Here is a 27,511-nt window from a genome sequence, read left to right as displayed (position 1 = left end):
ACTCCAACTCAAAAAAAAAAAAGAAAAAATGAAAAGAAAAACATTGTAACCACCAAGGCACTAAAATGCTGTTGTTCAGTTGGACAGAAGTATAGATGTTTCTAACATGTTTCTTGGTGTTTGCAAGAATCCATTTCAACACTAAGACATGTGAAGAACAATCCTGCAAACCGGCAAAGGATGAGCCGTGACCAGACATTCTCAACAGCAAGTGACCTCTTGGATGAAAATCACTTGCCTTAGCAACGCTGTGGGTGTAGCCACTGATGCTACAGTCAGAGTGAAAAAGAACTGGGGTGAAATGACAGAGACAGAGGGGGCTGGACGCAGCATTCAGAGACAAGGGGAGCCCAAGCCAGAAGACACATTGCCAGGGGAGTGGCTCAGGCCTGTAATCCCAGCAATTCTAAAGTCTGAGGCAGGAGAATCACTGGAGGCTAGCAGCTCGAGACCAGCCTGGGCAACAGCAAGATACCGTCTCTGTTAAAAAATAAATTTTAAAAACTTAAAAATAGAAATTGCGAGAAAGTCATGGCTAACTTTATAAAGCAAGACCCTTAGGCACAGTGCTGTCTCATCAGCTTGGCCTTACTTGGCCTTCAGGAAGGTCTGGGAAGATTGTCCACACCCCTTGAGAACCACTGACTAGCTCTTGGCAAAGGAATCATCAGACTGAAAGATGAGGGGTTTTTTTCCACAAAAAGATGGTATTCCTGATTTGCTGCTCTATTTTGTAGTGACAGGTGGCTGTCAGTACTATGCTGCCTGCTAGAGCTTTTCATAGGAGTTGACACAGTGATCTGTCCCGCCAAAGTAATGGAGATCTGTTCCCTATTTTTACTTAATGTCTATTGCATGGGGCTTTTTATTTTCTGTAAAGTAAGGGGGAATGTTGTGGAATCAGGCAAGTTGGGTCTCAGAATCATTTCCTTGTTGATCAGTCTGCAATCAGACCTCTCCTGTGAATCATACTTGTTCCAAATTAAATAATAATAAAATCTGTTCAACCATGTTATATAACATCATATAGTATCGTCTATACTAACTGCATATATCATAACTATATATAGTCAGTATCATTTTTTCCTTAGTATTTAAAATGATTTTTTAAATTGACAAGGATTGTGCATATTTATGGTGTAAACATGATGTTCTGAATTATGTCTACATTGTGAAATATCCAAACATACATCACCCCACATATTTACTTTTTTTTTTTTTTCCATACTTACTTTTTTATGTTGAGCACATGTAAAATCTACTCTCTTAGCAGTTTAACTGAGGTTAATGTACACATTAACCTCAGTCCCCTTTTGTACACTAAGCCCTTGAACTTCCTCCCTGGGGTCACCTCCCCAACAGCCTCATAACCACTGTTCTGCTCTTCTTCTAGGGGCTGGCTGTTTTTGAGATCCTGTGAATGACTGAGCTCATGCAGCATCTGTCCCCCTATGCTTGTCTTATTTCACTTGGACTCATATTTAATAAAAGCGGAGTGGGCTGGGAAGGTCTGGTGAGAGCCAACAGGCACAGCTGCCCAGGGTGACACCTTGGGGGCCTGGGCTCACTGCTGCTGGGTAGGCTGGTTGTCCAGGTGGCACCCACTTCGCAGCACAGGTGACAGAGGAGCCCAGGGCCCTCAGTGAGACCTGTCCATGTCTTTACTCCTCAGCCTCCCCAGTGATGGAGAATGGCCAGCTAGAGTGTCCTCAGGGGTACAAGAGACTGAACATCACTCACTGCCAAGGTAGGACGCCAAGACCAGAGAAGACTCAGGGAGGGGAGTGATGTAGCCTTTGATGAGGACAACTCCCACTGCAGACAGGACGAGTGCCAGTCGCTGCCCGACGATCTCCACAGGGCCTCTGGAAGCCCTGGCTTGGGAGAATGGTGGGGTCGCTAGCTCTAGGGCCTAGGGAAGTCGGGGACTTGCTGAGAGTGGTCGAGGAAGCTGGGCCTCCACACCTCTGCCCTCTCCGAGGCTGTGTCATGCGTGTCTGAAGGCACCCTACCTGGCTCCGGACAGCCACTCGCCTCCTGTGTTGGTGCCCCTGGGATGAGAAGAATTTCAGCTCTGGGGAGGGAAACCAAGTTGGCCTAAGTTGGGAGGACTCTGTGGACTTTTCCCAACTAAGCACCTTTAGCTGCTCAGCCCCCCCCACCCGCCTCAACCCACAGCCAGGAAGGGGAGGGGGCACAGGTGGCCAGGCTGGGAGGACATAGAGCATAGCCCTGCCCTGGCTGGGTGGTCTACATTACAGGCCCACAGAGAAGCAAAGCCCAGGACTCTGTGGGCTAGAGGAGGTGCTCAGCCATGACTTGGTCACTAAGGGGGCCAGGTGGGGCAGGGAGTGGGGGGCAGGATGACTGAGGGCCCCACCACCTCCACTGAGCCCGGCCATGGGTCTGACATGAATGAGATGTGAGAGGCTGGTGAGAGGCTCCGGGCTGCTGGAGGCCAGAGGGAGCTTTGGCAACGGGATGAATGGGTGTCTGTGTGACTTGCTGGTTGGAGCTGGGGTGAAGACAGGATTGACCCAGATGCCGCCATACCTTCTCCCAGGGTTTCTTCAGGAGAGAGGCATCCAAGGGAGCCCTGGGTGCTGGGCTATCTCCCTGCAGGGCGCCAGGCTGCAGACATGGTTTCTAGTCTGTGGATAAGAAAAGGTGCTTGTGCTAGGCCAAAGGGCAGGCCTCAGATCCAGCCTAGTCCAGGGTCAGTCTCCCTCAGGGAGCTGTGGTCCAGAAGCTTGGTGGAAGGTAGATGTGGGGAGAAATCTGGGATTTAGGAGGACGCAGCAGGGCTGTTCACATCTAAACTGTCCCAGTGGCCCCTCCTCCCGGTGGATTTCCTGACCTGGAGCTTTAAGGTGATTCTTAGGATGTCAGGTGAGCTCTTGGCCCTCCCTCCCTCCACTGAGCCCTAAGGATGCTCAAGGGCCTCCCCGAGAAAGTGCCATCTCTGAGACCTCCCCCTTCCCAGGCCACGCTGCTGAGTAACCCTGGGCAAGGTACTCCTGCAGTCTCCATCTTTTCGCCTATAAAATAAGGAACCAGCCGGGCACAGTGACTCAAGTCTGTAATCCCAGCACTTTGGGAGGCTGAGGATTGCCTGAGCTCAGGTGCTCGAGACCAGCCTGAGCAACTTGGTGGGACCTCATCTCTGCAATAAATCAAAAAAACATGAGCTCAGCGTGGTAGTGCACGCCTGTAGTTCCAGCTACATGGAAGGCTGAAGTGAAAGGATCGCCTGAGCCCAGCAGGTCGAGGCTGTGGTGGTCGTGAGCGTGCCACCACACTCCAGTTTGAGCAAAAAAGTGAGACTCCAACTCAAAAAATAAAATAAAATAAAATATAAAACAAAACAAAATAAAATAAAATGAGGAAGCTACATGATAAGAATGCCGTGAGCATTAAGCAAGGGACCATGTGTTCGTCTCCGGCAGAGTAAGTGCATGTAAGAAGCACTCAGCATGCGCTAGCTCTCAGTGTCACGGTCACTATTACGTGCTGGTTAGGGCACCAAATGGTTTGCAACTTTGTCGTATTTTATCTTTTTATTTTCTTTTTTTGAGTCAGCATTTTACTCTGTCACTCAGGCTGGAGTGCAGTAGCACCATTATGGCTCATCACAGCCTCAGACTCCTAGGCTCAAGCAATTCTCTCACCTCAGCCTCCCATGTAGCTGGGACTATGGGTGTGCGCCACTGTGCCCGGCTAATTTTTTTTTTCTTTTTGAGTTGGAGTCTCACTCTGTCGCCCAGACTGGAATGCAGTGGCCGCTCCCGGCCACCGCAGCCTCGACCTGCTGGGATCCGGCGATCCTTCCACCTCAGCCTTCTGAGTAGCCGGAATTACAGGCGTGTGCTACCACGCCCGGCTGATTTTTTGATTTATTGTAGAGATGAGGTCTCGCTGCCCAGGCGGGTCTCGAACCTGCAGGCTCAGGCAATCCACTCACCTCAGCCTCCCAAAGGCGCGGGATTATAGGCTGAGCCACCGAGCCCGGCTTTTTTAAAATTTTTATTTATTAGAGACTTGGTCTTGCTATGTTGCCCAGGCTGGTCTCAAACTCCTGGGCTCAAGTAATCCTCCTGCCTCAGACTCCCGGACTGCTGGGATAACAGGTGTGAGTTACCATGCTCGGCCTTATTTTATCCTTCTAACAACTCTCTCTGACTGTTACCATCATTATCCTCATTTGTAAATTGAGGATATCCTCATTTGTATCCTCATTTGTAAACTGAGGCACAGAGAGAAGAATCACACCTAATGAACAGCAGCTCTCTTTTTGTTGTCGTTTTATCCGAAAAAGGTATTTGGAGACCTTTGCCCAGCCCCTCCCCTCTGCCAGACTTGGGAGGAGGGGCGTGCGGTGGCACACGGTCATCTCCTTCACCCCACAGATATCAATGAGTGCCTGGCCCTGGGCCTGTGCAAGGATGCGGAGTGCGTGAACACCAGGGGCAGCTACCTGTGCACGTGCAGACCTGGCCTCATGCTGGACCCGTCACGGAGCCGCTGTGTGTGTGAGTGTGGGCAGAGCCAGGGAGCCCTGGGAGGCAGGATGGGGCCCTTGGAGACCTGGGCCCAGGCACAGAGCCATCTGGTCCCTGGGCCCATCGCCTGTTACTCAGCCTGGGGTTAGGCCCCATGCGTAAAATCCCATCAGCCTAGCCTTCTGGGTCAGAGACAGCCGCCTCTTTGCTTTTCACGGCAGGCATTTCTTCTGGAACTTTGCAGTTTGGAATTCACATTTTCTATGTCTTCTGCTTTTTCCTCTAGTCATTTCTGTTCTGTTTGTTGTCTCTGCAGTAATATCTCCCTGAGACCTGGCTATCTCTTCCAGTGACAGCTTAGTGAGGCACCTTGGTTTCCTGGCTGCCAAGTGACCTTTCGCAAAGGGCTGCCCCAGGCATTCATGGTGCTGCTCCCCGACCCTGGGCCTTTCTACAATCCCACAGTCCCTTGTAGTTCTGAATGTGTCTCCAGGTCCATGAACACATATGTGACCACTAGCGTTGTGTCCATGCGTGAGCATGCATGTATACCAGGCAGCTCTGTGTCCAGTGACCTCTGTGGTATCAGCTGGGAGAGGCCCAGCTGGGGCTTTCCTTGGGCAGGATTGCCCGACCAGAGCTGAATAAAACCAGTTCTGACTGGTCTGTGGGCAGCTGTGGCCCAGGTCGAAGTGGCCACCCCAGCTCAGCAGAGCGCCTTGCAGCTGCCAAGCCTCAGTCTGCCAACCTCCTGGTGCTGGGTCTGGGAAGGCCATGGGAACAAACAGGGCTCTGGTGCCACCCAGAGGCAGTGCTCCATGTACAGGGAGAGACAGGTCCCAGTGTCTCCAGGGAGAGAGGACAGTGAGAGCTGCGAGAGGGGGACACTCAGAGAATGAGGGGCCCAGAGTGGGCAGAACACATCAGGCCACTCTCAGTGACATGTGAGCAAGGCCTTGAGGGGCTACAGCCTTTCTACCCTTGTGACTTGGGATTCCTCTACTGGAAAGGTGTGTTTCACACCCAAGGTGATGCTTCTCTGTTCGTGAAAGAAAGAGACCCTTAATATAGGGTAACAGACATGGTTCTTGGTGTTCTTTATTCCCTCTTCCCCCCAGTGTCATCCCTCCGACATCCTCCCTGGTGATGGACTGGAGCAGGCTTGAGGTCTCTTTCCTGTGTTTCCAAGTGTCGCCTCCCTCCTCCTTGCCACCTGACTAGGGCTGGTAGAGCAGCCCACAGGGCCAGACCAGCCTCTGATATTTCCAGTGAGGCCACCTCCCCCCAGGATCCCAAGGCACGGAGCCCTTCCCTCCCGTGTTGTGATGGAAGGGCTGCTAGAGGTAGACGCTGCACCTGGAGATCCAAGGCGGTGGTGTGGTCTCAGGTTGGCTGGCCCCAAGTACCCAGTGTCACAGGGTGGGTCTGGTGCTGTCTTCTGTGTTGGCTTCATTGTTCTTGGAAAAGTGCCTGCCAGATGATCTAGGCCTACGTCCTTTTGGCCATGCAAATACAATGGAAAGAAAATGAGTACCTTTTTACTATTAATCCAGAGAAAGCCCCAAAGTTGATTATCACTGAACCTCCCTGGCCAAGAGCCCAATCCTGACCCTATCACAGTGATTAGGGGTGTGAACTGCACACTTCAGCCAGGAAGTGAGTTCCACCCAGGGCCAAAGGGGTGGCTCCCATGGTAAAACCCAGCATGTAGACCAGAATATGGAGCATCCATGCTGGGCAGGCAGAAATCCAGGTGTCGCTGCCCATGGAATGGTCTTTCTCGTCCTGGTCTTACACGTGAAGAAGCGAAGGGAGGGAGGGTGGGTCTGTGGCTCATGATGGAGCCAGGACTTGAATTCAGTCTGCCAAGTTCCCCAGGGCCACGCATTCCTCGGCTTTCATCGGTGCCTTCTTTGCCCAACCCTCCTATTCTTGGAGGCCCATCAGCCCTAAGTATTCCAGACTCTTCCAGCCTAGAACAGCCTCCTCGTCTTCTACTGAGACACAAGAGACTGTTCTTTCATATGCCCTATTGAAGTACAAGATAAGGAACTGTGGTGGCAGTATTGGCCTAGGCCCAGTATAACTCAGATTCACCGAGACCCATGGTATTTTACTTCGATGATTCTGTGTTGACACATCTGTTGATCTGGCCATCCCTCTGTGGACTCAGCAAACACCTGATGAGTACCTGTGTGCACCAGACACAGTGGAAGGTGTCTGGGTGACAAAGTGACCAAGACAGAGTCCTTGTCTCCAGAGCTCCCCAAAAGGCCTGTGGGCCTTACCTCATCTCGCTTCCCAAGAGGCTGATAGTCCTCAAAGCATATTGTTTCCCCTTTCCCCACGGGATGGGACCCTCAGTAGATACCTTTCACTCAACTCTGGAGACAGCAGTCCCATCCTCATTTCATGCTCTCGGGTTCTCCACACGAGGGCAGGAGTCAGGGGCTTACCGACAGGCAATACAGGAAGGAGCTGAGACATCCCCCGAGCCGTGCCTCCTCAAGGGCTTATGAGCATTTTCAGGACCCCAAACTTGCAGACCGGAACGTGGCCAGACCAGTGTGAGCACATGTAACTGCCACACCCTCATCCGCTACCTTCCTGTCTGTACGTCCCCCAGCTGCCAACTCATCCCTGCTTGCTGTGTCTGTTGCAGCGGACAAGGCTGTCTCCATGCTGCAGGGACTATGCTACCGGTCGCTGGGGCCTGGCACCTGTGCCCTGCCCTTGGCCCAGAGGATCACCAAGCAGATCTGCTGCTGCAGCCGCGTAGGCAAGGCCTGGGGCAGTGAATGCGAGAGATGCCCCTTGCCTGGCACAGGTAACCCCATCTCCATCCTGGTGTTGCCTACCAAGAGGCTCCCTCAAAGCCAGTAGCCTTTCTCCCCAGCCTGGGTCAACCTCCCTGAAGTGCTGATCCCAGCTGAGGCTCCCTCCCTTCCTCCTGGCTGCCACAGCTGTCTTGCCCCACCCAAGGGAGGGCCCTGACTTCCCGCAGAAACAGTACCTCTCAGTGTGTCCTCCACTGTCGGCTTTACAGAGGCCTTCAGGGAGATCTGTCCTGCTGGCCACGGCTACACCTACTCCAGCTCAGACATCCGTCTGTCCATGAGGAAGGCCGAGGAAGAGGAGCTGGCCAGGCCCTCAAGGGAGCAAGGGCAGAAGAGCAGGGGGACCCTGCCTTGGCCGGCAGAGAGGCAGCCACTCCGGGTGGCCACGGAGACCTGGCTGGAGGCTGGAACCGTTCCTGACAAGGGTATCTGGAATGGGGGAGATGCCAAGGGACTCCCTTTCTTAGACTTCCAGCACCTTCAAGCAGCACGGGCATTTATCCTGGCCCCCCGGGACCCCCTCTGGGGCATTAGGAGAGAAAGCCTGGAGCAGCAGCACCCGCCCCCACCCACCCACCGACCAGGGCCCTTCCCTCATGGCCTGGCATGACAGGAAGGCCCCACCTGCTTCTTCTCCCACACAGGGTCTGAGATGTCCCATCCCAGGGTCACTTGTGGATATGGAGGAGGCCAATGGCAGCCAACCCCCGCCACCACTACCCAGTTGGTCAGGCCCCTCCTGCCCTGCCCTGGCCATGTAACTGCTGGGTCTGGAGAACTGGGTGGTGGGGGCGGGGGGGATCCTAGGCTCTGTGCCTTTAGATCCCTGCCCTGGCCTTCAAGTCAAGCATGAACTCCAGCCCACTGCCTTGGACACCAGAGGCATGGGCCAGAGAGACAGGGCTTGAGGCTGCCCTGGCCAGTGTCCTGGGAAGCCACGGAGAGTCATGCCAAGTTGCTGGTGCCACTGAGTGCAGGAGGCCTGGGATGTATTAGAGCCAGGTAGACTACAGGATTGCTATAGCCGCTCCAGGAATCTGGCACAGACTGGAAGTGAGGACAGAGCCCCGTTGTCACAGACGAATACTGGCCGAGCCAGGAGCAACTCCATGCCTTCCCAGGGCAGGGGCTGAGTGACCTAGTGTGGCTGGACACATGGGAGGGAGGAAGTAGCAGGGCAAGGGGATGGGTCACAGAGTCGATGGGGCCGGCTGACCCGGGGAAGGACAGGACTCCCGTCACTGAGGCCTTAAAGGAGCATAGGGCTACCTCTCACCAAGTGAGGGGTGAGCTGAGCTGCCTCCAGCCTTCCAGGTCTCGGATTCTGGGGTTCCTTGGTGACTGGTCCCTCGGGGGTGCTCGGCAGAGGCAGGCGAGTGCTCTGTGCTATGGTCCCTGCTGTGCCACATTTCGGATGCAGACCATGAAGCTGCACAGGCCATAGGTGAGGGGAGGAGGCAGCTGAACCCTCCTCCCTGTGCTCACACTCTGACCTTTCCCTTCCCAGGCAACCCTCAGGCCAGCCAGGTGAGTGAGTCCCCCCACTAAGGGCTTGGGGGGCACTAAGTGACCGAGGGTGGCACTGAGGCCCCAGGGCAGTGTCCCTGAGGAGGAAAGGGACGTGGAGAATCCGCTGGATTTTACTTGAAAAGATGACTAAGTGGGAGGAGTGATACAAGACCCAGTTTGATCCTGAAGGGAGTGACAGCAACAGCTCCTGTGTCTGGACTCTCCTATGAGAAGGGCTGGGCACGTCCTGCAGTCCTGGCTGGCACTCAGGCTCTGAGCATGGCAGCTGAGGTCTAGAGCGGGTTCCAGTTCCTTCTGGATCTGGCACTCTCTCAGCCGATTTAACTTAGCCTCAAGGTGATCTATGAGTGGTTTATGAGGAAATAGGGGCACAGCTGTGGATAGCTGCGAACCACCTCACCAAGAAAGGGGCATCCCTGTGAAGAACTAGATGTTTTCCTAGAAAAACATTCCGGAAGGTGAATCTGCCTCTTCCTTCCCCAGTCCCCGCCCTGCCCCCGGCCTCTGCAACCTGCTGGCCTGACTGTCCCCAGTACAGTCTCTCCAGCAGGTCATGCCCTCCCTGGAGCACTGAGTGCCGCCCCTTCCCCCACCCAGGGCTCGAATCCAGCATTCTCACAGCTCTGCCACACTCCAGGGCCTCTTTTGTTCCCTGCCCTTGCTTTTTCTCCCACATCCCCACACCTTATCGAGCTGTGTCCATGGCTATGCTGAGGGATACCAGGTGTGGCCTCTGGTCCTGCAGCCCCGGGCATGCTAGTTAACCTTGAGGACTTTCATTCCTCCATGGAGACATGGGGGTGTTCATAGGTCGATTCCAAACTTGCTGGCTTTCTACCACGTGCCTGACACAGAGCAGGCATGGTGCACACCTTGGCTCACCTGATCGCCCTCCCTCCACTGTGAGAGCAAAGACGGTGGACGGAAGGTGCAACAGGGCCTGCTCAGAGCAAGAGCACCTCTTGGACGGGAGAGTGGGGAAGTGTCAGGAGGAAGCCTAGAGTGGTGAGGGAAGCACTTCGCGGGTGACATGGGAGCCTAGGTGACTTTTTCCCATTTCTGTGCAGGTCACCACCAGTGCCACTCACATGTCTGCCTGGGTCCTGGGTGAGTCCCTCCTCCTAGCAGCTCCCGGGGAAAAGAGACAGAAAGGCAGGGGGCCTTGACCTAGCAAGCGAGTTCCTGCGCTCATGGGAGCTGGCCCATTGGGCTCGAGGCAGAGCGGGTCACAAAGGATGGCATGGGCACACTCCTCCCAAGAGTACTGGACTCTTGAGGGGCTGTGAGGTTGGTGAGAGACCCCATGATGCTTCACAGAGAGTTTCTAGCCACAGAACTCTTTCAGAATGTCATGGGCCACCCAGCACTACCTCAAAGAGGAAGCACTGGTTGAAGGGTGGTTGGTGGGGTCCCAGGAGCTCTGTCCCTTGTGGGCCTGGTCTCACCCCTTGAAACTATGTTGGGTTTGTAGCAGAAGGCTAAGCTGTGGCTTCTTCTACCCGTAAGATGGACCCATGCCTGTCCTGCCACCTCCCAAGCACGTACGATGCTGGTGTTTGTGGCAGAGCTCTGTGAACTGTAAAACGCTGTGCACACAGCAAGGGAAAAAGACTGAGGTGGGCACCAGGAGCCAGAGGCTCTGCCCCTAGCCAGCTGACTGGCCTTGGACAGTGGCCATTCTGCCAGCTTCAGTCTCCCCGCCTGTGAAATGGAGGGCTAAACTGAGTGCGCTCTAAGGCCTGGTAGTGCACTCAAACTCTCTGACTAAAGGGGGCAGGTCAAGTTCCAGGAGACTGGGAGGCACAGGAGACCCGTCCTGGGCACCACCCTTATGCTCACCAGTCTGAACAGCAGGGAGGAGGGAAGAGCCATGGCCAACCAAGGGGCCAAGCCCCATATGTTTCCCTCTGTCCTCTGCAGGGGATGCTAGAGGAAGACCAACACCACCACCCCCTGAACAGGAGGTCCCAGAGATCCAGGAAGAAGAGCAAGTGACCCCCTCTGCTGAGGTGCTGGTGACTCTGGGCACCCCAGGTAGCTGCAGCTTCTCTTTGGACTCCCCACACCCCAGCCCGTGAGGTGTGGCTGTCTGGAGCCGGCCCTGGGCATGCACGAAGCCCTCCCTTCCTTCTCCCACCATGAACAGTCTCCAGCAGGCCCCATCTCACAAGGAGCACAAGGTTCCCTAGCGAGAGAAGAACCTTATCTGGAGCACTGCTCAAGCCAGTGAGGGGGACGAGAAGGGACACCTTGGGGGAGGTTCTTACTCAGAGGTCTTTGGGAAAGCCAGGGGTCTTCCGGGAGCAAACAGGTCCCTCTCTGGAAGGGGAGCCCTGGACCTCCAGGCCCACGCCCTGCATCAGCAGTGCTCTTGGGCAGCAGAGGCTTCCTGCCCACAGGAAGGAGCATGGCCCTGGTTCTCAAGGTCAGCAGAGATTGCATTCCTTCCTGCAGGCCAGCTGCACTGATGAGGCAGGCGTGGGGGTCCCAGCAAGTCACCTGGTTCTGCAGTGTGCCCTTTCTAAAGGCTTGTTGTCTGGGGACTCAGCTGAGGGCCCATAAGGCCAGGGTGTGGCTGCTCCCAGGCCCACATGTCCTCTCTGCTTTCTTAGCTCACACCTGAGGTCAGGAGACCCAAGTCATCTAGAATGAGGGACAGGAGTCGGGGTCTGGATGTCCTCTGGCAAAGGGAAGGGCCCTGTAGTCTGGCAGGACAGTCCAAGGGTCAGGGTGGGGTGGCCTTCCCAGAGTGCCCACTGGCTACCCCAGGACTGCACTCCCAAGCTCAGAGCGCAGCTGCAGGGAGTGTCCTCTTCCTCTTCTGCTCACGGAATGGGTCATGTTAAGGGGCCTCTGCTGGGGGCCTTGAGTCTCTCAGGGGAAAGTAGGCTCGGAGGAAGGGACAGGGGGCCAGGAGGTCGGGGCAGGCCAAGCTCAGGGCAGCTCTCAGCACACGGTGGCAGAGTCACCACCACCATGCCTTGGTCTTTGGTCCGTCCCCATCTCCCCTGCCACTCCCCACCGCACCCCTCTGGGTAGACATTTAGAACCTGACCAGAGCCCTCCACAAGCCCCAGGCCGAATCACACTTGGAGCCAGTCCAGGGAGAAGGTCCTTGCAGACAGGCCATGTGCACGTCCGACTGGGTCCAACGTAGCAAAGCCTGTTAAGCCCAATGTGGACCCCGAGGACCATTGCCCTACTGGTCCCTGGCTCTCCAGAGTCTCTTAAGGTATGGGGTGGGCCATGGGACCCTGTGTGTGTGGGCTTCAGGCTAAGACCTCAGGGCTGACACAGGTGGAAAACATCATTCCTTCGTTTGTTCATTTGTCCATTTGGCACGTTCTCAGTGTCAGGTACTTTTCTAGTATTAGGGGCACAACTCAAAAAAGTTAGGGTCTCCACTGCCTCCACAGCCTCAAACTGTTTCTCAAGGCAGCACCTGTCTCCCACTTTTCGCCCTACTGCCCCACCCAAGACTGATCCCATTTAATGCATTCCCGCAGTTCCAGGGTCCCCATGCCTCCCACATGGTCCACCTGCCATCCTGCACCCTCGAGGCCTTCCTGACGCAGCTCTGACCCACCCCCATGGCCCCCTTGCTTACAGGCTGGTCTCAACGTGGCATTCAAGGCTCTACTCAATTGGCCCCAGCCCACCTCCCCTGTTTCCCCCTGGCAGTTTTCCCCCGCACCCGCCTCACAGATCCGTCTGCTTGTGTGGGCACAGGGCGGGCGCTGAGACCACATTCAGGGTGAGGTTAGGCTGGAACCTGGGCAGGGAGGTCACATCCTGGAAACACAGTGACAGAGCCTGGGGAGAGGGTGGTGCTGGGAGCGCCCTCCTGGGCAGGGCTCAAGGAGGCTGTGCTGTGCTTGGCACGGGAGGCTTGGCAAGGCCCACATGGCCTCTGCACCCGGTCCCGCTGCCTTCCTCCCCCCTCACTGCCTCTCTGCTCCGTCTCCTACAGACGTCGACAGATGTGCTGCTGCAGCCACCAACATCTGTGGCCCCGGAACCTGTGTGAGCCTCCCGGACGGGCACCGCTGCATCTGCAGCCCTGGCTACCGGTGGCACCCCAGCCAGGTCTACTGCACGGGTACTCACGCAGGCATCCTAAGCGCTTGGCACCTGGGGCAGGTGGGAGCGGGGCTGGGGGTGGATCCAGGGTCCAGGCAGCAAGGGGTGGGGGCGGGGAGGTCCCTGTCGGCTGGGGGTGGATGCGTTTAGGAGGAGGGCAGCCCCTATGGATGAAACCGATCCTAGCCTTGGGGGAAAGACCATTCTCCGTGAGTCCCATCGAAGATCCCCAAGACTGCAGGGAAGGGGGGCCTCAAGGCACCCCAGCCTGTCAGCCCTCTGCCTGAGATCAGCCCACCCCTCAAACTGGCCACTTTTCTGCCTGCAGCATGGACCAAAGTCTGCCCCAGTTACAGATGTCTCCACCAGGGTCATCCCTGAGGGAGGCTTGGGCCCAGATAAGTCATCAAGTGTGGGCCTCATTCCTCCTCCAATGTGGCTATACAAGGGAGAAACATCCACTGTGGTCCTGAAGGAGAAGGGAGGTGATCTGGGGCCACTGGGTGAGGAGACAGAGGCAGGGAGGAGGTGCCAGCAGACACACAGGCCCTGAGAGCCTGAGGGGGCTGACAGCCGGCTCTCGGTTCTCGGCCCTAGAGACGTCCCCCTCCCACCTTCTCTGCTCCCTTCCCACCTTGCCACACAGCACCACCCCCTGCCCAGCCCCTGCTGTGGGCTGGTTTCTGGCAGGAGCCCAGAGAAAGGCTCTGCTGGCCTCCCTGACCTCCCTCCTCCCCTCCCTCTGGTCAGACGACAATGAGTGTCTGAGTGACCCCTGCAAGGGAAGAGGGCGCTGTGTCAACCGTGTAGGCTCCTACTCCTGCTTCTGCTACCCTGGGTACACACTGGCCACTTCGGGGGGCACACAGGAGTGCCGAGGTAAGCCAAGCCCACCCCTGCCCCCAAGACAGGCACCAGATCCCCACAGTCCAGTGGGGGTTTAAGAGGAGCTAGGTGTTCGCAGGCCCCAGCCACAGTGCTGCAGAGTGGGGAGTGGGAGCCAAGGGCAGAGGCGCCAGGGCTCTGGCCCGGACTCGGGAGGAAACTGCCCGTATGCCAGTGGCAAGGAGGGGTAGAAATACAAAAGGCAGCAACATTTGCAAAAGCCCCAAGGAAATGTGACTAGAGTCAAGAGTATGAGGGGGTCAGGGGACATGACTGGAGACAAGGACTAAAGGCCAGGTCCCCAAATTTGAGTGACAGGAGCTCACTCAAAGTTTGGAGGCCTGAAGAGGGTGATGGAGAGAGGGAGACCCATGAGAGATAAATCATCAAGTGTGGGCCTGCCGGCAGACAGACGGTTAGGTGTGCCCTTGAGAGCCGTGGGGTCCAAGCAGATTGGAGACTTCCCTGGGAAGGCCTTGCCACTGCTAGGGGACCCCAGATAAACACACTTCCCACACAGACCCTGTAATGACACAGAGCACCCCACATCCAGCTTTGTGAACGAGTTCCCAAAGAATAGGATGCAGCACTGTCCACACAATATCTTATAATTCCCAACCCAGCTGCAAGTCCTACACCTTGAGAGCAGCCCTCCTGCTCTTGGGGCTCATGTCGCTGGCACTGGTCAGCCCCCCAGGAGGCCAGGGAGGCTGTGTGTCCTCCCACTGCCAGGATCCCCTCTGGTTCTAAGCCCCCATGACCTCATCTGCAGGGACCAAAGCCTTCTCACTTGGTCATGGGGGAAGGGAGTAGAGGGGATGAATCACCTAGTCTCACAGCCAAGCAGGAGAGCCAGGCATCACTCACTGAGCCTACACGCTGGGTGCCTCTGTGCCAGGCACTGTGCTTAGCTCTGAGGGTGCTGAGACGAGTAAGGCCTGGTGGTGACGTCGTAGCATCCAGAAGAAGAGGCAGCTGGTTCTGAATGAGAGTATTTTGGAAGGTTTCCCAGAGGCAAGCGCTTGAGCTGGGGCAGAATGATAACAGCTGTCGCGTGATTAGCACTTCCTTCGTGCTGGCCCTGTCCCTGTACTTTCCTCCAGAAAGCCATCACCCCACTCATGCTGCAGAAATCCTTCTCCCCACTTTATTGTTTAGCAGACTAAGACCCAGTAGGATGACGGGAAGCACCAGGAGCTTCACCTTGATGGTGGAAAGTTGAAACAGTCAGGTTGCTCTGGCTCTGAAATGGTTTTGCTTCCGACAACATGTCCTTCGCATGTGGGGGTGCTGGGCACCATCATGGAGCATGGCTGGGGGTGAAGGGAGGGAGGGTGGTCCGGGGCCAGAAAACCGTTTTTGCAGACCCAAGTGGAGAACAGGCCTGGTATGCTCTGGGTGGGGGATGACTCAGTGTGACTGGTACAGGTCCTGGAGGAAGTGGCAGGGGCTGAGGCCAGTTGGGGAAGTGTGTCGAGTGCCAGGCTGAAGTGCTTGGATGCTGTCCCGCGGTCATGGCCACCAACAGTGGCTTGTGAGCAGAGGGCAAGTAGTGACTGGGTCAGCTGGCTTTCACAGAGGTGACTCGGGAGCAGTGCTAGAGCAGGCTGGAGGGGCCAGGGGCAAGGTCTGGTGGGTGTGAGGGGCCAGAGGCGCTGCTCTCTGCAGACCCAGCCCCGAAGCCAGCCTGGACAAGCTATGCTTGCTGCAGGAATGGTGTCACCAGGACTGACCCAGACAAGGGGTCCGCCACATGCCAGCTTAAGTGTCCAGATGTCTCTGCCAGCCCCAGCAACCGGGGGACAGGGGTGGGACTCGAATGCTATAAGCGCTTCCCCCTGTGGGGCTTGGCTGCCGCTTGAAGAAAGCTTGCCCAAGACAACACCCCGTGTCTGAAGGCAGTCTACAGGTGCTGGGGATACCGGTCATGTAAAGTGGTAGCTCATGATTTCAATGACTTACTCCAATCTTTATTTTTATGTATGAGTCATTTACATAATTGATATCATTAATATAACGCATTACAATTCGCATCCTGGAAGTTAATATCAGCACAAATAACATCAGATACACGTGAGATACAGGAGCCCTGTTTGCTCAAAGGTGTCAGCAGCTCCATGTGCGCTGTTCACTGGCCTCTGGGCTTCCTCATCTGGGCCTTGCCTGCTCTGTCCCTCTCTCGGTTTCCCCTTCGCGGTTGCTGCTTTTTCTCGGGGCTTTTGGGGGTCCCTTGTCCAGCCACTTGGCTGGGTTTAGAGATTGCAATGCTCCCATATTTTTCTCTGTCGTTTAACCTTATCCACTTGCTCTTTTTTGAACAGAAATCTATCATTTTGGTGTATTGAAATTCACCTTTTATGTTTTGGGGCTTTATTTCAGAAGTCCTTCCCTGCCCTGAGGCTACAAACGCATTCTCCTACCCTTTCTTTCGCTGGGGTCATAGCTTTACCTTCCATGGTGTCTGGAGTCTGTCTGGAGCCCATTTTTGTGTGGGTGTTAGAGACTCGTTTTTGTGTTGTTTTTTTTTTTCTATTTCCTTGTCTGTTTCTCTCCATGGAGCGAGGTGATTTTCCAAGGAGCATCCATCAGACAGGCTTCCTGGCCCATGGGGTGATGGTTCTTCTTCAAGTTCCCATACCCAGCTCTGCCTAGGAGTTCCTCTTTCTCTTTCACTGGGATTAGAGCATCTTGAAGTGAGGACCAGTGATTTCAGAACTGCCTGAAGAGTTATGATGATGCAACTTCCTGGGCCGCCAGGATGTGGGCCGGAAGTGTGCGATTCACCCTCCTGCCTGTGACCCTGCTGTGCACTCCTTCCGTGCGCACAGTGAGGCTCTGTGCAGGTGCTGGGGATACTGTGATGACAAGAAATGTTTCCAGCATTAGAGAGACGCAAACAAGGAAGTGAACAGCTATGCAGAGGCCTCGGCCTAAGGAGACTCTGTCCAGGGGCTTGCAGGCTGCAGAGGAGGGGTCAGTCTCATCAAGAGATGAGCGGGCGGCAGCCGCAGCGGGTCAGAAGTCACTCCAGGCAAGGGGACAGTGCCGGCAGAAGCTCAGGAGCAGGTCCCGCGTGGGCCTGGCGAGGAGGACCGCAGGGGCAGGAAGGAGGCGAGAGAAAGAGGCGGGGCTGGGTCATGGAGGGTCAAACATGCCAGGCTGGGGAGTGTGGACTTCCTGGGGTGGGCTGAATGCTGGAATAATGGTAACGGCTCGTTCCAGGCAGGCACTGTGCCATGCCCTCCCCTGGGGGTTACCTCATCCCACCTGCACAGAGGCTCTGTGAAGTATAGGAGCCAGTCCCAGCTCAGCACGACTTGGGGAGAGAGTGGGCAGCGTCCACAGGGCCAGAGTCGATCGCTTAAACCCATCCTTGGAATGAAAGTAGGAATGTGCTGGCCGTAGAGATGAGGAGCATTTGTGTGGCAAAGGCTCGGAGCCTGGGCTGGTGAAGCCTGTTCTTGAGCCAAGGGGCACATGGGAATTCATGGGTACAGCAGGCCTGGCGCCAGGTGCCAAGGCCCTGTGAGCCAGGCTGCCGGCAGGACCAGAGGAGACAGGGAACCCTGCTGGGGGCTTCAGCAGGGGGTGGCGTCACCAAGCCTCTGCTTTGGAGCCTCGTGGGGCACCAGTGTGCTTTGGGACAACGACACAAACCACACCCTGCAGACCCATGGCTGCCTGAAATGCTGCCTCTTGGGCTGCTTAGCTCCAACCCTTTAAGACAGTCATTTCAGAGGACTCCAGGAGCAGGCCAAGGGCGGGTGTACCTGGGCTGGGAGCAGGGTGGGAACTCTATGGGCCTCCTCAGATCCTGCCACAGGGACTGCCACCAACCTCAAGACCAGTCCTTGCCTCTGGGTGAGGAGACACTGAGGAGGTTCCTGTGGGCCCCCAAGTAGCCTCCCCTGGGAGAAAGGACTCAGCTAGCTCAGTCTCAGACCTAGTCTGGAGAGCCCCCAGCTGCCATGGCTGCAGGAAGGAATCCTCCCCACTGGGGCCACAGCATGGGCATCCTTGTCCTGGACCTCTGGAGAGGACACTCTAGGACCCCTGGGGCCGGCTGTGACTCGATTTTCTGTGTTCGCAGACATAGACGAGTGTGAGCAGCCAGGGGTGTGCCGCGGGGGGCGGTGCACTAACACCGAGGGCTCATACCACTGCGAATGTGACCAGGGCTACATCATGGTCAGGAAAGGACACTGCCAAGGTAAGGGACAGGAGGAAGGGGATAGCCTGCCATCCCCATCTGCTGGGCCCACACCAGCTCCCCCTTGAGCCCATCCTCCCAGTCCCTCGAGGCTGGGCCCACACCCGTGGACAGAGACATGAGTATGAATTCTTGGGCCCTGCCATTATCCCGGGGACACTTTGGTGTCCTGTCTGCCCCCTGCAACAGGGGAGCACAGATGACTGCATCTACACGACACCTGGGAACATCTTCCCTGTAGACTTCTGCCCCTTGCCTCGAAAAACATGCTCTCCTTCCAGGGCAGAGGAAGGGCTGGTCTGTCCGGAGTCTTGGCCTTCCTGCCAAGCTTGGTGGACTAGGAGCTCCTGAGCGCAGGGCTGTAGACTGCCTGTACACGGACACTGGTGAGCACCCAGCCCATGCTGGTGGAAGGAAAGAAGGAAGGAAGGAAGGAAGGAAGGAATGAAGGAAGGAAGGAAGGAAGGAAGGAAGGAAGGAAGGAAGGAAGGGAGATATCCAGAATCTTTCCCTTTTCCAGACCCAACCAAAGGCACCATGACATTGCCAGCTGATCTCCTCACAGACATACACACACACACACACACACACACACACACACCCGCCACCACCACTGACTGTAACCTGTCACTCTTGGGCCAGCTCTGAAAACTTCCGGGCAGCCTGGCCTCCTCCTCCTTGACAGGTTGGGGTGACACAGGCTTGCAGGAGACCTTGGGAATGTGCCCTCAGGACTGTCTGAGACAGGAGCCAGTGGATGGTAGTCGAGGCTCTCTCTGAGAAAAACTCTGCCCTGAGTCAGCTCAGGCTCAGCCACTTCCCAGCCCCCACGTCTCCCTAAAGAACTTGCCCAGCTTCAGAGGGTCCTCGGCGTGAGAGAGAACCTGGGTGCCTATGGAGGGACAGCCTCCACCCTAACACCACCACCATGGAGCCAAGTCCCGAGGCTTGAAGGTCTTAGCAGAGGGGAGATATGGCTGCAGTCAAGGACAGACGCCTCTGCCTTCACCCCTAAGGGTCACCGTCCTTCCCAATGCCTCCCCACTGGATCTCCCCTTTAAAATGCAGCCTGCACATGACCAAAGCCAGACCACCCCCTCGGTCCTCATGAACATGATGGAGACGAGATGGCCTGGCACCTTCCAGGAGAACAATGGAAGCACCCCCATCCGACAGGTGCCTCCTGTGTCCCCAGTGGCTGTCCTAGGTCCTTGACTGATGGCCGCATTTAAGCATCACGACATGATGAATCTGACATTAGACTATTAACAAGAAAAGCAAAACTAAGGGAAACGAACCAAGAAAATACCAGAACATTCAAAACATCAGATTACTTTAAGCAGTCCGTGTTGAGGGCACAGACTCCAGTGCAGACAGACCTGGGTTTGGCTCTTGTCTCGATGTCTGAAAATGGAAACCATAATGCCCACCACAGAGCTTTCTGTGGGGATGAAATAAGGCAAGTCATCCAAAGTGCCCGCCAGCATCGTTGGCTCCTGGGCCTCTCAGTAACCCAGTGGAAGCGCTGCTTTCAGAAGGTGGCTCTTTCTCCAGACGCCGCACCCCTGTCTACTCCTCCAGATCATTCCTTTCCTTCCAGAGGAACATTCTGAATACAGCTCGCCTAGGAGGTCAGGCTGAGTTCCTGGTCCAGGGGCTGCTGAAAGGAAGAATAATGGAGCGACACATTTCTCCAGGTTTCCATCGGCAACCGCAAACCCGCATCCCCCCAGAGCCTAGGCAGGCTCCTCTCTTTCTTTGTTCTTTCTCCAACTGAGAAACCACTCTCTCCACTGAATCAGAGTCTCTAGAGAAAGGCTAAGGGATCTGGACAGAGGCCCATCCAACTGCCTCAGTGGCAGTTCCGTTGTACGAGGATGCTGGGTTCCCACAAACAGGGTGGACTCCCTGCAGACTGCCAGGGCTTCTCTGCCTCCACCCACCTCTAAGGTCACTGAGCTTTCACCCTGCCTGGGTGTCTCCCTGCCCCCACCCCTGCTGTCACAAGGAACAGAGGTGGGAGTCTTCACATGTTCTCACTCAAAGACTGAGCCCTGCTGAGAAAAGCTCAGGACCCTCACAGTATAGGCAGCAGATTGACAGGCCGACCCTGGAGCGACTATGTCCACGGGTCCTTTGGGGGGTCTCTTCAGCTGCCTTAGACTAGGAAGCAGGCAGGGGAAATTTGGGGCACATTATCCCATTCTTTGGTCAGAAATATCTGTTGAGCACCAGCTGTGTGCCAGCCCTGGGCTGGGAAATACATCAATGAATCAGACAGATGGCCCTGGCCCCCATGACCAGAGATTAGAACCTGGCAAGCACACCGTCAGCTCAGAGCCACATTCAGACCCTAGACGGGACCGGAAAACCTGCACCAGTCCAGGCAGCAAGAGGCTGGTGGGACAGCCTCAGGACAACGGACGATGGCACTAACCTTGTCTGAAATCTTCACGTGGCCTGTGGACTGGCTCGGCGAGTGACTCAGTCACATCCACTTCCACGCAGGAGCAGCTCGGGTGGAGACAGGATGCTCTGGTCCTCCATGCTCCCCCTCCCGCCGCCGCCGACCTCTCATGGATGACCATCGCGGGCGGGCTCTGGTCTGAGGAAGGAAGCCAGCAGCAGCATGCCAGTATGGAGCCCAGTCTTAGTGCCAGAGAACGCAGCCAAGTTTCCATCTCATCAGTGCCATGTGTCCACCCTGAGTCAGCTGGTACCCTCCATGTCTCCTCACTCGAGTAGGCAGAGGGACAACAGTGTCTGGAATATGGCCGATCTCCATGGAAGATGAAGGCACCCTGGAGGGCTGCACACGGTTCAGTGGTTTGACCCTCAAGTAACATGTCACATCTGCCCACGGCTCACTGGCCAGCACTGGTCTCATGGCCCGGCCCAACCACAAGGGACAGGGAGGCACGAGCCTCCCGCAGCTGGGAAGGGGAGAGCTGGGATACCTTGTGAACGGCACTGGTGAGTCCCACCTGTGGCGCCTCCTGAATGTCCTGCGCCAACACATCGCTGACCACCTCCTGCAGGTGTGCCCAGCACAATCAGGGCAGGATAGGCCTCAGGGCCCTCTACCTGTGATCAGCCCGATCTCCTTCTCACACTGCCTGAGCCCTGTGGGGGCGGCCCAAGGAGTTCCTATCTCTCGGCATAGACTCAGGAGGACCCTTGCCTCAGTCTCTTCCTCTTCAGCCCTCAAGTCTGGCATCCCCAAGGCAGGATTCCTTGGCCTTTTTAGGGCCTTGCTCCTCCTCCCTCGGGTTCCTCGGCAAAGCCAGGAGACCCTGGTGCTGGGGCTCTCTCCTGGCTGGCCAGAGTTGATCACCCGAGATCCTTCGTTCTCTCCTCTCTGTCGTGGCAGAAACCCTTAGAATAGTTGAACAGGGAGTCATCATGATCCAAGTGGGGGCTGTGGTGGCCCTCTTTCCAAAGACGAGCCTTTCTCAGTGTCCACAAGATGACCTAGGCATTGTGGGTATCTCCTCACAGACATCCCTGAGTAACCCCCCGCCCTTCTTCTCCTGGACCTCAGAGTGAAGCTTTGGGTTTGAGAGGGTCCCAGGCCCCTGGACAGAGGCTTTGATGTGTCCTGACCTCTGGAGACCAAACCACTTCAGGGAGGCCTCATTTTCGCCCTCCTCTTTAGGGTCCCTTTCGTGTCCTGCAATGCCAGCTGCTGGCCTTAGTCTCTTTGCAGAAGACCTGTGTTCTGACCCTGGACCTGCCTCCACATTTCCTCCTGAGTAGGTCTTCCTCCTGGGCAGGAGGGCCTCTCACCTGTGTAAGCTGGTGGACTTTCTCCCGCAGAATGACCATTAATAAATCCTCCTGTTTCCTCTGGAGCTTGGTCAATCTGTCTGTCGTGAGTAGTGGCCAGAAGCCTTGACATTGGGCAGAAGAGCATGATGCCCTGCAGTTCTGACCCTGTTTGGTCCCTGGGATGTTGACCCCCCTAACTCCCCAACTCCCTTGATGATGGACTCCTTGCTTTGCCAGACCACATGGGAAGAACGCTGCCTCCCTCTCCTCCTGTTGTCACTCTCTCCCTGGGTCCCCGCATCCCCTGCCTGTCTGGCTGATGTCTAGGCCCACCCTTTCTGACGGACTTTCCTGAGTCTCACCCTCCATAGCTCTAGTCGTCAGCAAGAAAGCCTAGCCAGCCTCTCCCCTTGGCTCTACACTCAGCTCAGGACTCATTTTGGGATGCAGGGAGGCCCATGCTGCCTTCACTTCCCTCTAGGGATCTATCCTGGGACTCGGGTAGCAATCCGACAGGCTGCTGTGCCAAGCACGTCCCATTCCTTGGGGAAGGTTGGAAAGATTAGAAGCTCACCAGCTAGGTGTGAAGGCCCCTCTCAAACTGTCCAGCTCACAAAGGAGAGCTCTCTGCCCCTCCATGGCTGGTGAGAGCCACAGCCTCCCTGTGCCCACCAGGGAGTCTCCCTCTCTAACTTTTAAAATCCTCCATCTCTTTCTTTTGTCCAGGACAGTGAGTGGGAGGGGAAGGAACACAGGCAGCTCTCATATTTTCCTAGTTTTCGTCTGTACAGGAACTGACATCATCTGCCCAGCCAAGGGCAAGGTCAAGGACTTGCTGTTACAGGCCTACGCATGTGCTGCAGTTCCCGGGATGACCACAGGAGGGGCTGTTGTTTTGCAGATATCAACGAGTGCCGTCACCCAGGCACCTGCCCTGATGGGAGATGTGTCAACTCCCCCGGCTCCTACACATGCCTGGCCTGTGAGGAGGGTTACCGGGGCCAGAGCGGGAGCTGTGTAGGTGAGGGCCGCTGGGCCTTGGGACCTCCGGTTGAGCCCACACACAGGGAGGGAGAGGTTGGCAGAGGGAGATGGCTGGAGGCTGCTGTCCTTCGCAACCTGATGAGCTCCCAGATGCCATGGGGCCTGAGCTGGGTGTGCCTGTGTGACCAGTGCACCGCCCTCCGAGTCAGCTAGGATGGGGCCTCTTCTTCTTGGTCATGCCTGTTCTGGAGGGATAGCCCGAAGTTCCAGACGCTTTTATGGCTGGATCCTGTTGGGAGGGTGAGGAGCCAAGTGTCTTAGGATGGGGGAGGCCCTTCTGCAGTTCCCTGGAGGGGCACAGTGGTGGATGGCATGCCTCACCCTTCATGCAGTTCGCCTCCCTCCAGAAGGGGCTGCATGTCCGCTGTGGGAAAGAGAAGAGCCCGGGCTCAGGATTCTAGGCTGAACTAGGTTTTGAATAGATGCTTTGAGGCTCCGGAGAGGACAGGCATTTCCAGGCTCCGGAGATAGCGTGGCCGGCCTCCCCACACTGCTGCTCACCCACAGAGGCTGCTTGTTGGGCTGGGAACACAAGTTGTTTGACCAGCAGGGAGGAGGCCAGAGAGGTTCAAATCCCCCATGAGGAGAATCCAGGGTTCTGGCCTTCTCATCCCAACATCCTCAGAGGGGCCAAGCCAGCCTCTGGACTGGGGGGCTTGCTCCTTCTCTAGGACCTATGTGGGGTGCTATGACTAGACAGGGCTGAAGCGAGCCGGGAGAGGCACCTGCCTGCCTTGGGGGTGGGGAGAGCCAGGGCCTCAGGCCTCCCCAGCAGTCTATGGCCCTCTGAAGGCAGGTCTCTGCCTTACACGGAGCCTGCCCATGGAGGTCACATGACGGCGAGGAGGCCAGCGCTATCCTGGCCTTGTCTCCTCAGATGTGGATGAGTGCCTGACCCCTGGGGTCTGTACCCATGGGAGGTGCATCAACCTGGAAGGCTCCTTCAGATGCTCTTGCGAGCAGGGCTACGAGGCCACCGCAGATGAGAGGGGCTGCCAAGGTATGGAAGTGCCAAAGCGGAAGCCTCCACCGCAAATCCAGCTAGGGCTCCTCTGCATCCCTAGGCCACCCTGGCCCTGTACCCATGATGACTGAACATCCCTGCCCAGCCTGTCTCTCTGCCCACCTGTCGGCCACCCCTGCCCACCTGTCGACCTGTGGCTGTCCAACACATCTGTCCTGCAAAGTCCCACCCCGAGCTCTGTGCTATTTCAGATGTGGATGAGTGTGCCAGCCGGGCCTCGTGCCCCGCGGGCATCTGCCTCAACACAGAGGGCTCCTTTGCCTGCTCCACCTGCAAGAGCGGGTACTGGGTGAATGAAGAGGGCACCGCCTGTGAAGGTAATCAGGGAGGCAGCCACAGAGGGGACAGGATGTACACCTTGTTACCTCCCAGAAAACATCCCAGTTTTGGGCTGGGGCCGAGGGCTCTAGGTAGCCTAGAGGACCTATCACTGCACTCAGCCCACAGAGAACTTCTCTTGTGACCCCCAGTTCAGAGGTGAGGACAGGAGGAAAAGGGTCACAGGGACAAGAGGGAAGCTGAAGGTAGAGCTACCCCCAGGGGCTCCAAGAGGGGCCAAAGCCTGGTAAGCCTCCTGCCTTCTGGAGGGCAGGGGGAGTGGAGCCCTCTGGGTCCCTGGGCGACTGGCTGTGTCTGCTACAGACCTAGATGAGTGTGCCTTCCCGGGAGTCTGCCCCTCGGGGGTCTGCACCAATACCATCGGCTCCTTCTCCTGCAAGGACTGTGGTGGGGGCTACCAGTCCAGTCCCCTGGGCGACACCTGTGAAGGTACGAGCCCCCCATCGGGGAGAGAGTACAGGCATGCGCGCCTCCTTCTGGGCAGTGGAGAAGGCCAGCCTGCAGGGGTAGCCATGGAAGGAGCTGCCTCAACCTGTCCCCAGAGGCTCATGAGCTTCTCCCAGCTGGGCCACTTTGGGAGGGATGATCAATGCCCCTATGGGTCTGGCTCCGCAGGCAGGTGGTGGGTGCTCTGGAGATCGCCCCATGGTACCTGTCCTTGGGGGGGAGGGTCCTACCATTGGCCACCTCTCTCCCCTTGTGGCCCTGCAGATGTGGACGAGTGTGAAGACCCCCAGAGCAGCTGCCTGGGAGGCGAATGCAGAAATGCGGCAGGTTCCTACCAGTGTGTCTGTCCCCAGGGCTTCCAGCTAGCCAACGGCACTGTGTGTGAGGGTGAGTGTCCTCAGGGCTCCCAGCTATTCCATGGCACTGTGAGTAGGTGGGGGTAGAGTCAGCCCAGAGACACCTATGCCCATCTCTCCCTGCAGACATGGATGAGTGCATGGAGGGGGAGCGCTGTGGCAGCCGCGGCGAGTGCCTCAACAGCCACGGCTCTTTCTTCTGCCTGTGCACACCCGGCTTTGCCAGCACAGAGGGGGGCACCAGCTGTGAGGGTGAGAAGCCACAGGGGTGCTGAAGGTGACCTCTGGGGTCTACTTTAATATCAGTGCTGAAATAGGATGCTCAGGCCTGCCCAGGAAAGGGGGGGCGGGAGGCAGGGGTGGTACAGGAACTGGGTGCTCAGACCTAGGTCTCACCAGGGACTCAACAGTGGCCAGTATGCACTTCTCCCTTGATAGAACCCAGTTCCACGGACCCTTCCCTAGCCTGGCTCTGGCTTCCAACTCTGGATTCTCCCTCAACCTTCCAGTCCTTTCCTGCCTGGGCCTCTTGTGGGCGTCTTGGGCTCAGCAGGGAAGGCTCCAGAGCAGGACCTGCTGACAGCATCTCTATTTCAGATGTGGACGAATGTGTGACTGCAGACCTGTGTTTGGGAGGGTCCTGCATCAACACTGAGGGTTCCTTCCACTGCCTGTGTGAGCCTGGATTCCAGCCCTCCCCAGAGAGTGGGGAGTGTGTGGGTAAGGGCTTGGGAGATCCTATGCGTCTCTGCACCTGTGAGAAGCACGTGTTCCACATAGGCACTGTCCTGTGCATGTACTGAGTATGGAGCTGGCTCAAGGGCTGTCTGAGGTGACAAGACGAAGAGGAGTCTAACCTCTGTACACAATCTCATTTCAAAAGCCAAATAGATTCAATACATGTATTAGACACTTGCTGTGTGCAGTGTCTTTTGGCTAGGGTGAGTAGACAGCTGTAGACCATCTAGAAATTGACAAGGAAGACAGATATGAGGCAGCTTCTGGGATACACTATGCTGTATAAGGGAGACAGGTGGGGGTGGAGGAAAAGAAGTGTCCCCAAGGGCTAGAGTGCAGTGCTTCCAGCATGGCCACAACTCTTCCCAGGGTCCAGCCCCGGGGGTGAGGGTCATCTGATGCTGGTGTACTGGTTGGTGATGAGCACAGGGATATGGCAGACCGCGGTCCATGGCCTGTGGGGCACACGCTGCCATGCCAGCGAGGTGGAGACAGAGCGGTGACTCAGTCCCTTCTCGTGGCTCTGGGACGGATGTTGACGAGTGTGAGGACTATGGAGACCCAGTGTGTGGGGCCTGGCAGTGCGAGAACAGCCCTGGTTCCTACCGCTATGTCCTGGGCTGGCAGCCTGGCTTCCACATGGCCTTGAACAGAGACTGCATTGGTGAGCAGGTAGGGGCAGTCGAAGGGGTAGGTGGAGGACACCTGCTTCTCATGGGCTGAGCTAGAAATGGCTTTCTCCTGAGGACACTGCAGCTGATGGAAGTGTGTTCATTTTCCATGCAGCAGAACTTAAACAGATGGAAAAGGAGTGTTAATGTTGGGGTTTTCCTGTCCTGGGCGTGGGGTTGCTTTTCACAGATCTTGATGCCATAGATCAAGTAAGTATTCCCACCAGAGCGCACACATACCCTTTCCACACCACACTCGCTGTTCCACAGATGTAGACGAGTGTGCCAATGACACTGTGTGTGGGAGCCATGGCTTCTGTGACAACACCGAAGGCTCCTTCCGCTGCCTCTGTGACCAGGGCTTTGAGATCGCACCCTCAGGCTGGGACTGTGTGGGTGAGGCACTGTGAGCTCCCTGAGGTGTGGGCAGGGACAGGAAGGACCCTGGCCACAGGGTTCCAACACAGGTCCCCACAGCGCGGACAAGGGGTGCGTCAAGGGAGTGGAAGGCACTCAAGGGGCACTTCGAGGGATGACAGGGGAGCATGGCCAGCTCTGCCAGCAGGCAGCGGCACGCTTAGGAAGGTGCAGCACTTCTCTGGAGCCCTTGGCCTCAGGGGGCGGAGGGTCTGGAGAGTGTGCAGAGGGCAGCCCTCCTTTGGCCACCTCTGTGTCCCTCTCCTGCCCCCTCTAATCTCTTCCTGCCTGCCACTCATGCCCAGGTTGCTTCCCCCCTTCCCAGAGACCTGGCCTGCTTCTTGGGGGGGGTGGGCTGGAGTCAGGGGCAGGGCCTGGGTTTCCCCTTCACACTCACGAGCCTTCCTTGTGCCGCAGACGTGAATGAGTGTGAGCTCATGCTGGCGGTGTGCGGGGCGGCGCTCTGCGAGAACGTGGAGGGCTCCTTCCTGTGCCTCTGTGCCAGCGACCTGGAGGAGTATGACGCACAGGCAGGGCACTGCCGCCTGCGGGTGGCTGGAGGTGAGGCCCAGAGACGCAGAGGAATTCCCCGGTACTATCCACGATGACTCTCCGGTTTACAGAGCACCCGCTCCTCCAACCACTGAGAGGGAGGCCCGGGTGGGG

The 27,511-nt window shown here is 56.7% G+C and overlaps 1 protein-coding gene across 1 annotated transcript in view; it reads left to right on the top strand.

Annotated features, from left to right (window-relative positions):
* The window catches only part of LTBP2 (latent transforming growth factor beta binding protein 2), a 126,899-nt gene that overhangs the window by 94,582 nt on the left and 4,806 nt on the right, over nucleotides 1-27,511 (top strand). Inside the window, exons 24-43 of the mRNA XM_021713445.1 lie at nucleotides 1,673-1,747; nucleotides 4,407-4,529; nucleotides 7,162-7,326; nucleotides 7,546-7,761; nucleotides 8,844-8,863; nucleotides 9,934-9,973; nucleotides 10,787-10,900; nucleotides 12,837-12,965; nucleotides 13,697-13,825; nucleotides 17,922-18,041; nucleotides 22,711-22,830; nucleotides 23,731-23,853; nucleotides 24,069-24,194; nucleotides 24,520-24,645; nucleotides 24,928-25,050; nucleotides 25,146-25,271; nucleotides 25,617-25,739; nucleotides 26,266-26,421; nucleotides 26,699-26,824; nucleotides 27,263-27,406. Coding sequence (XP_021569120.1) covers nucleotides 1,673-1,747; nucleotides 4,407-4,529; nucleotides 7,162-7,326; nucleotides 7,546-7,761; nucleotides 8,844-8,863; nucleotides 9,934-9,973; nucleotides 10,787-10,900; nucleotides 12,837-12,965; nucleotides 13,697-13,825; nucleotides 17,922-18,041; nucleotides 22,711-22,830; nucleotides 23,731-23,853; nucleotides 24,069-24,194; nucleotides 24,520-24,645; nucleotides 24,928-25,050; nucleotides 25,146-25,271; nucleotides 25,617-25,739; nucleotides 26,266-26,421; nucleotides 26,699-26,824; nucleotides 27,263-27,406 — 2,424 coding nt within the window. The remainder of the gene's footprint in view (nucleotides 1-1,672; nucleotides 1,748-4,406; nucleotides 4,530-7,161; nucleotides 7,327-7,545; nucleotides 7,762-8,843; nucleotides 8,864-9,933; nucleotides 9,974-10,786; nucleotides 10,901-12,836; nucleotides 12,966-13,696; nucleotides 13,826-17,921; nucleotides 18,042-22,710; nucleotides 22,831-23,730; nucleotides 23,854-24,068; nucleotides 24,195-24,519; nucleotides 24,646-24,927; nucleotides 25,051-25,145; nucleotides 25,272-25,616; nucleotides 25,740-26,265; nucleotides 26,422-26,698; nucleotides 26,825-27,262; nucleotides 27,407-27,511) is intronic.

The sequence above is a fragment of the Carlito syrichta genome, unplaced genomic scaffold (genome assembly GCF_000164805.1).
Source record: "Carlito syrichta isolate Samal-C Ts95f unplaced genomic scaffold, Tarsius_syrichta-2.0.1 Scaffold304554, whole genome shotgun sequence".
Lineage (NCBI taxonomy): Eukaryota > Metazoa > Chordata > Mammalia > Primates > Tarsiidae > Carlito > Carlito syrichta.
Note: the sequence above shows the minus strand (reverse complement) of the source record. Positions and strands in the feature narration are given on the sequence as shown.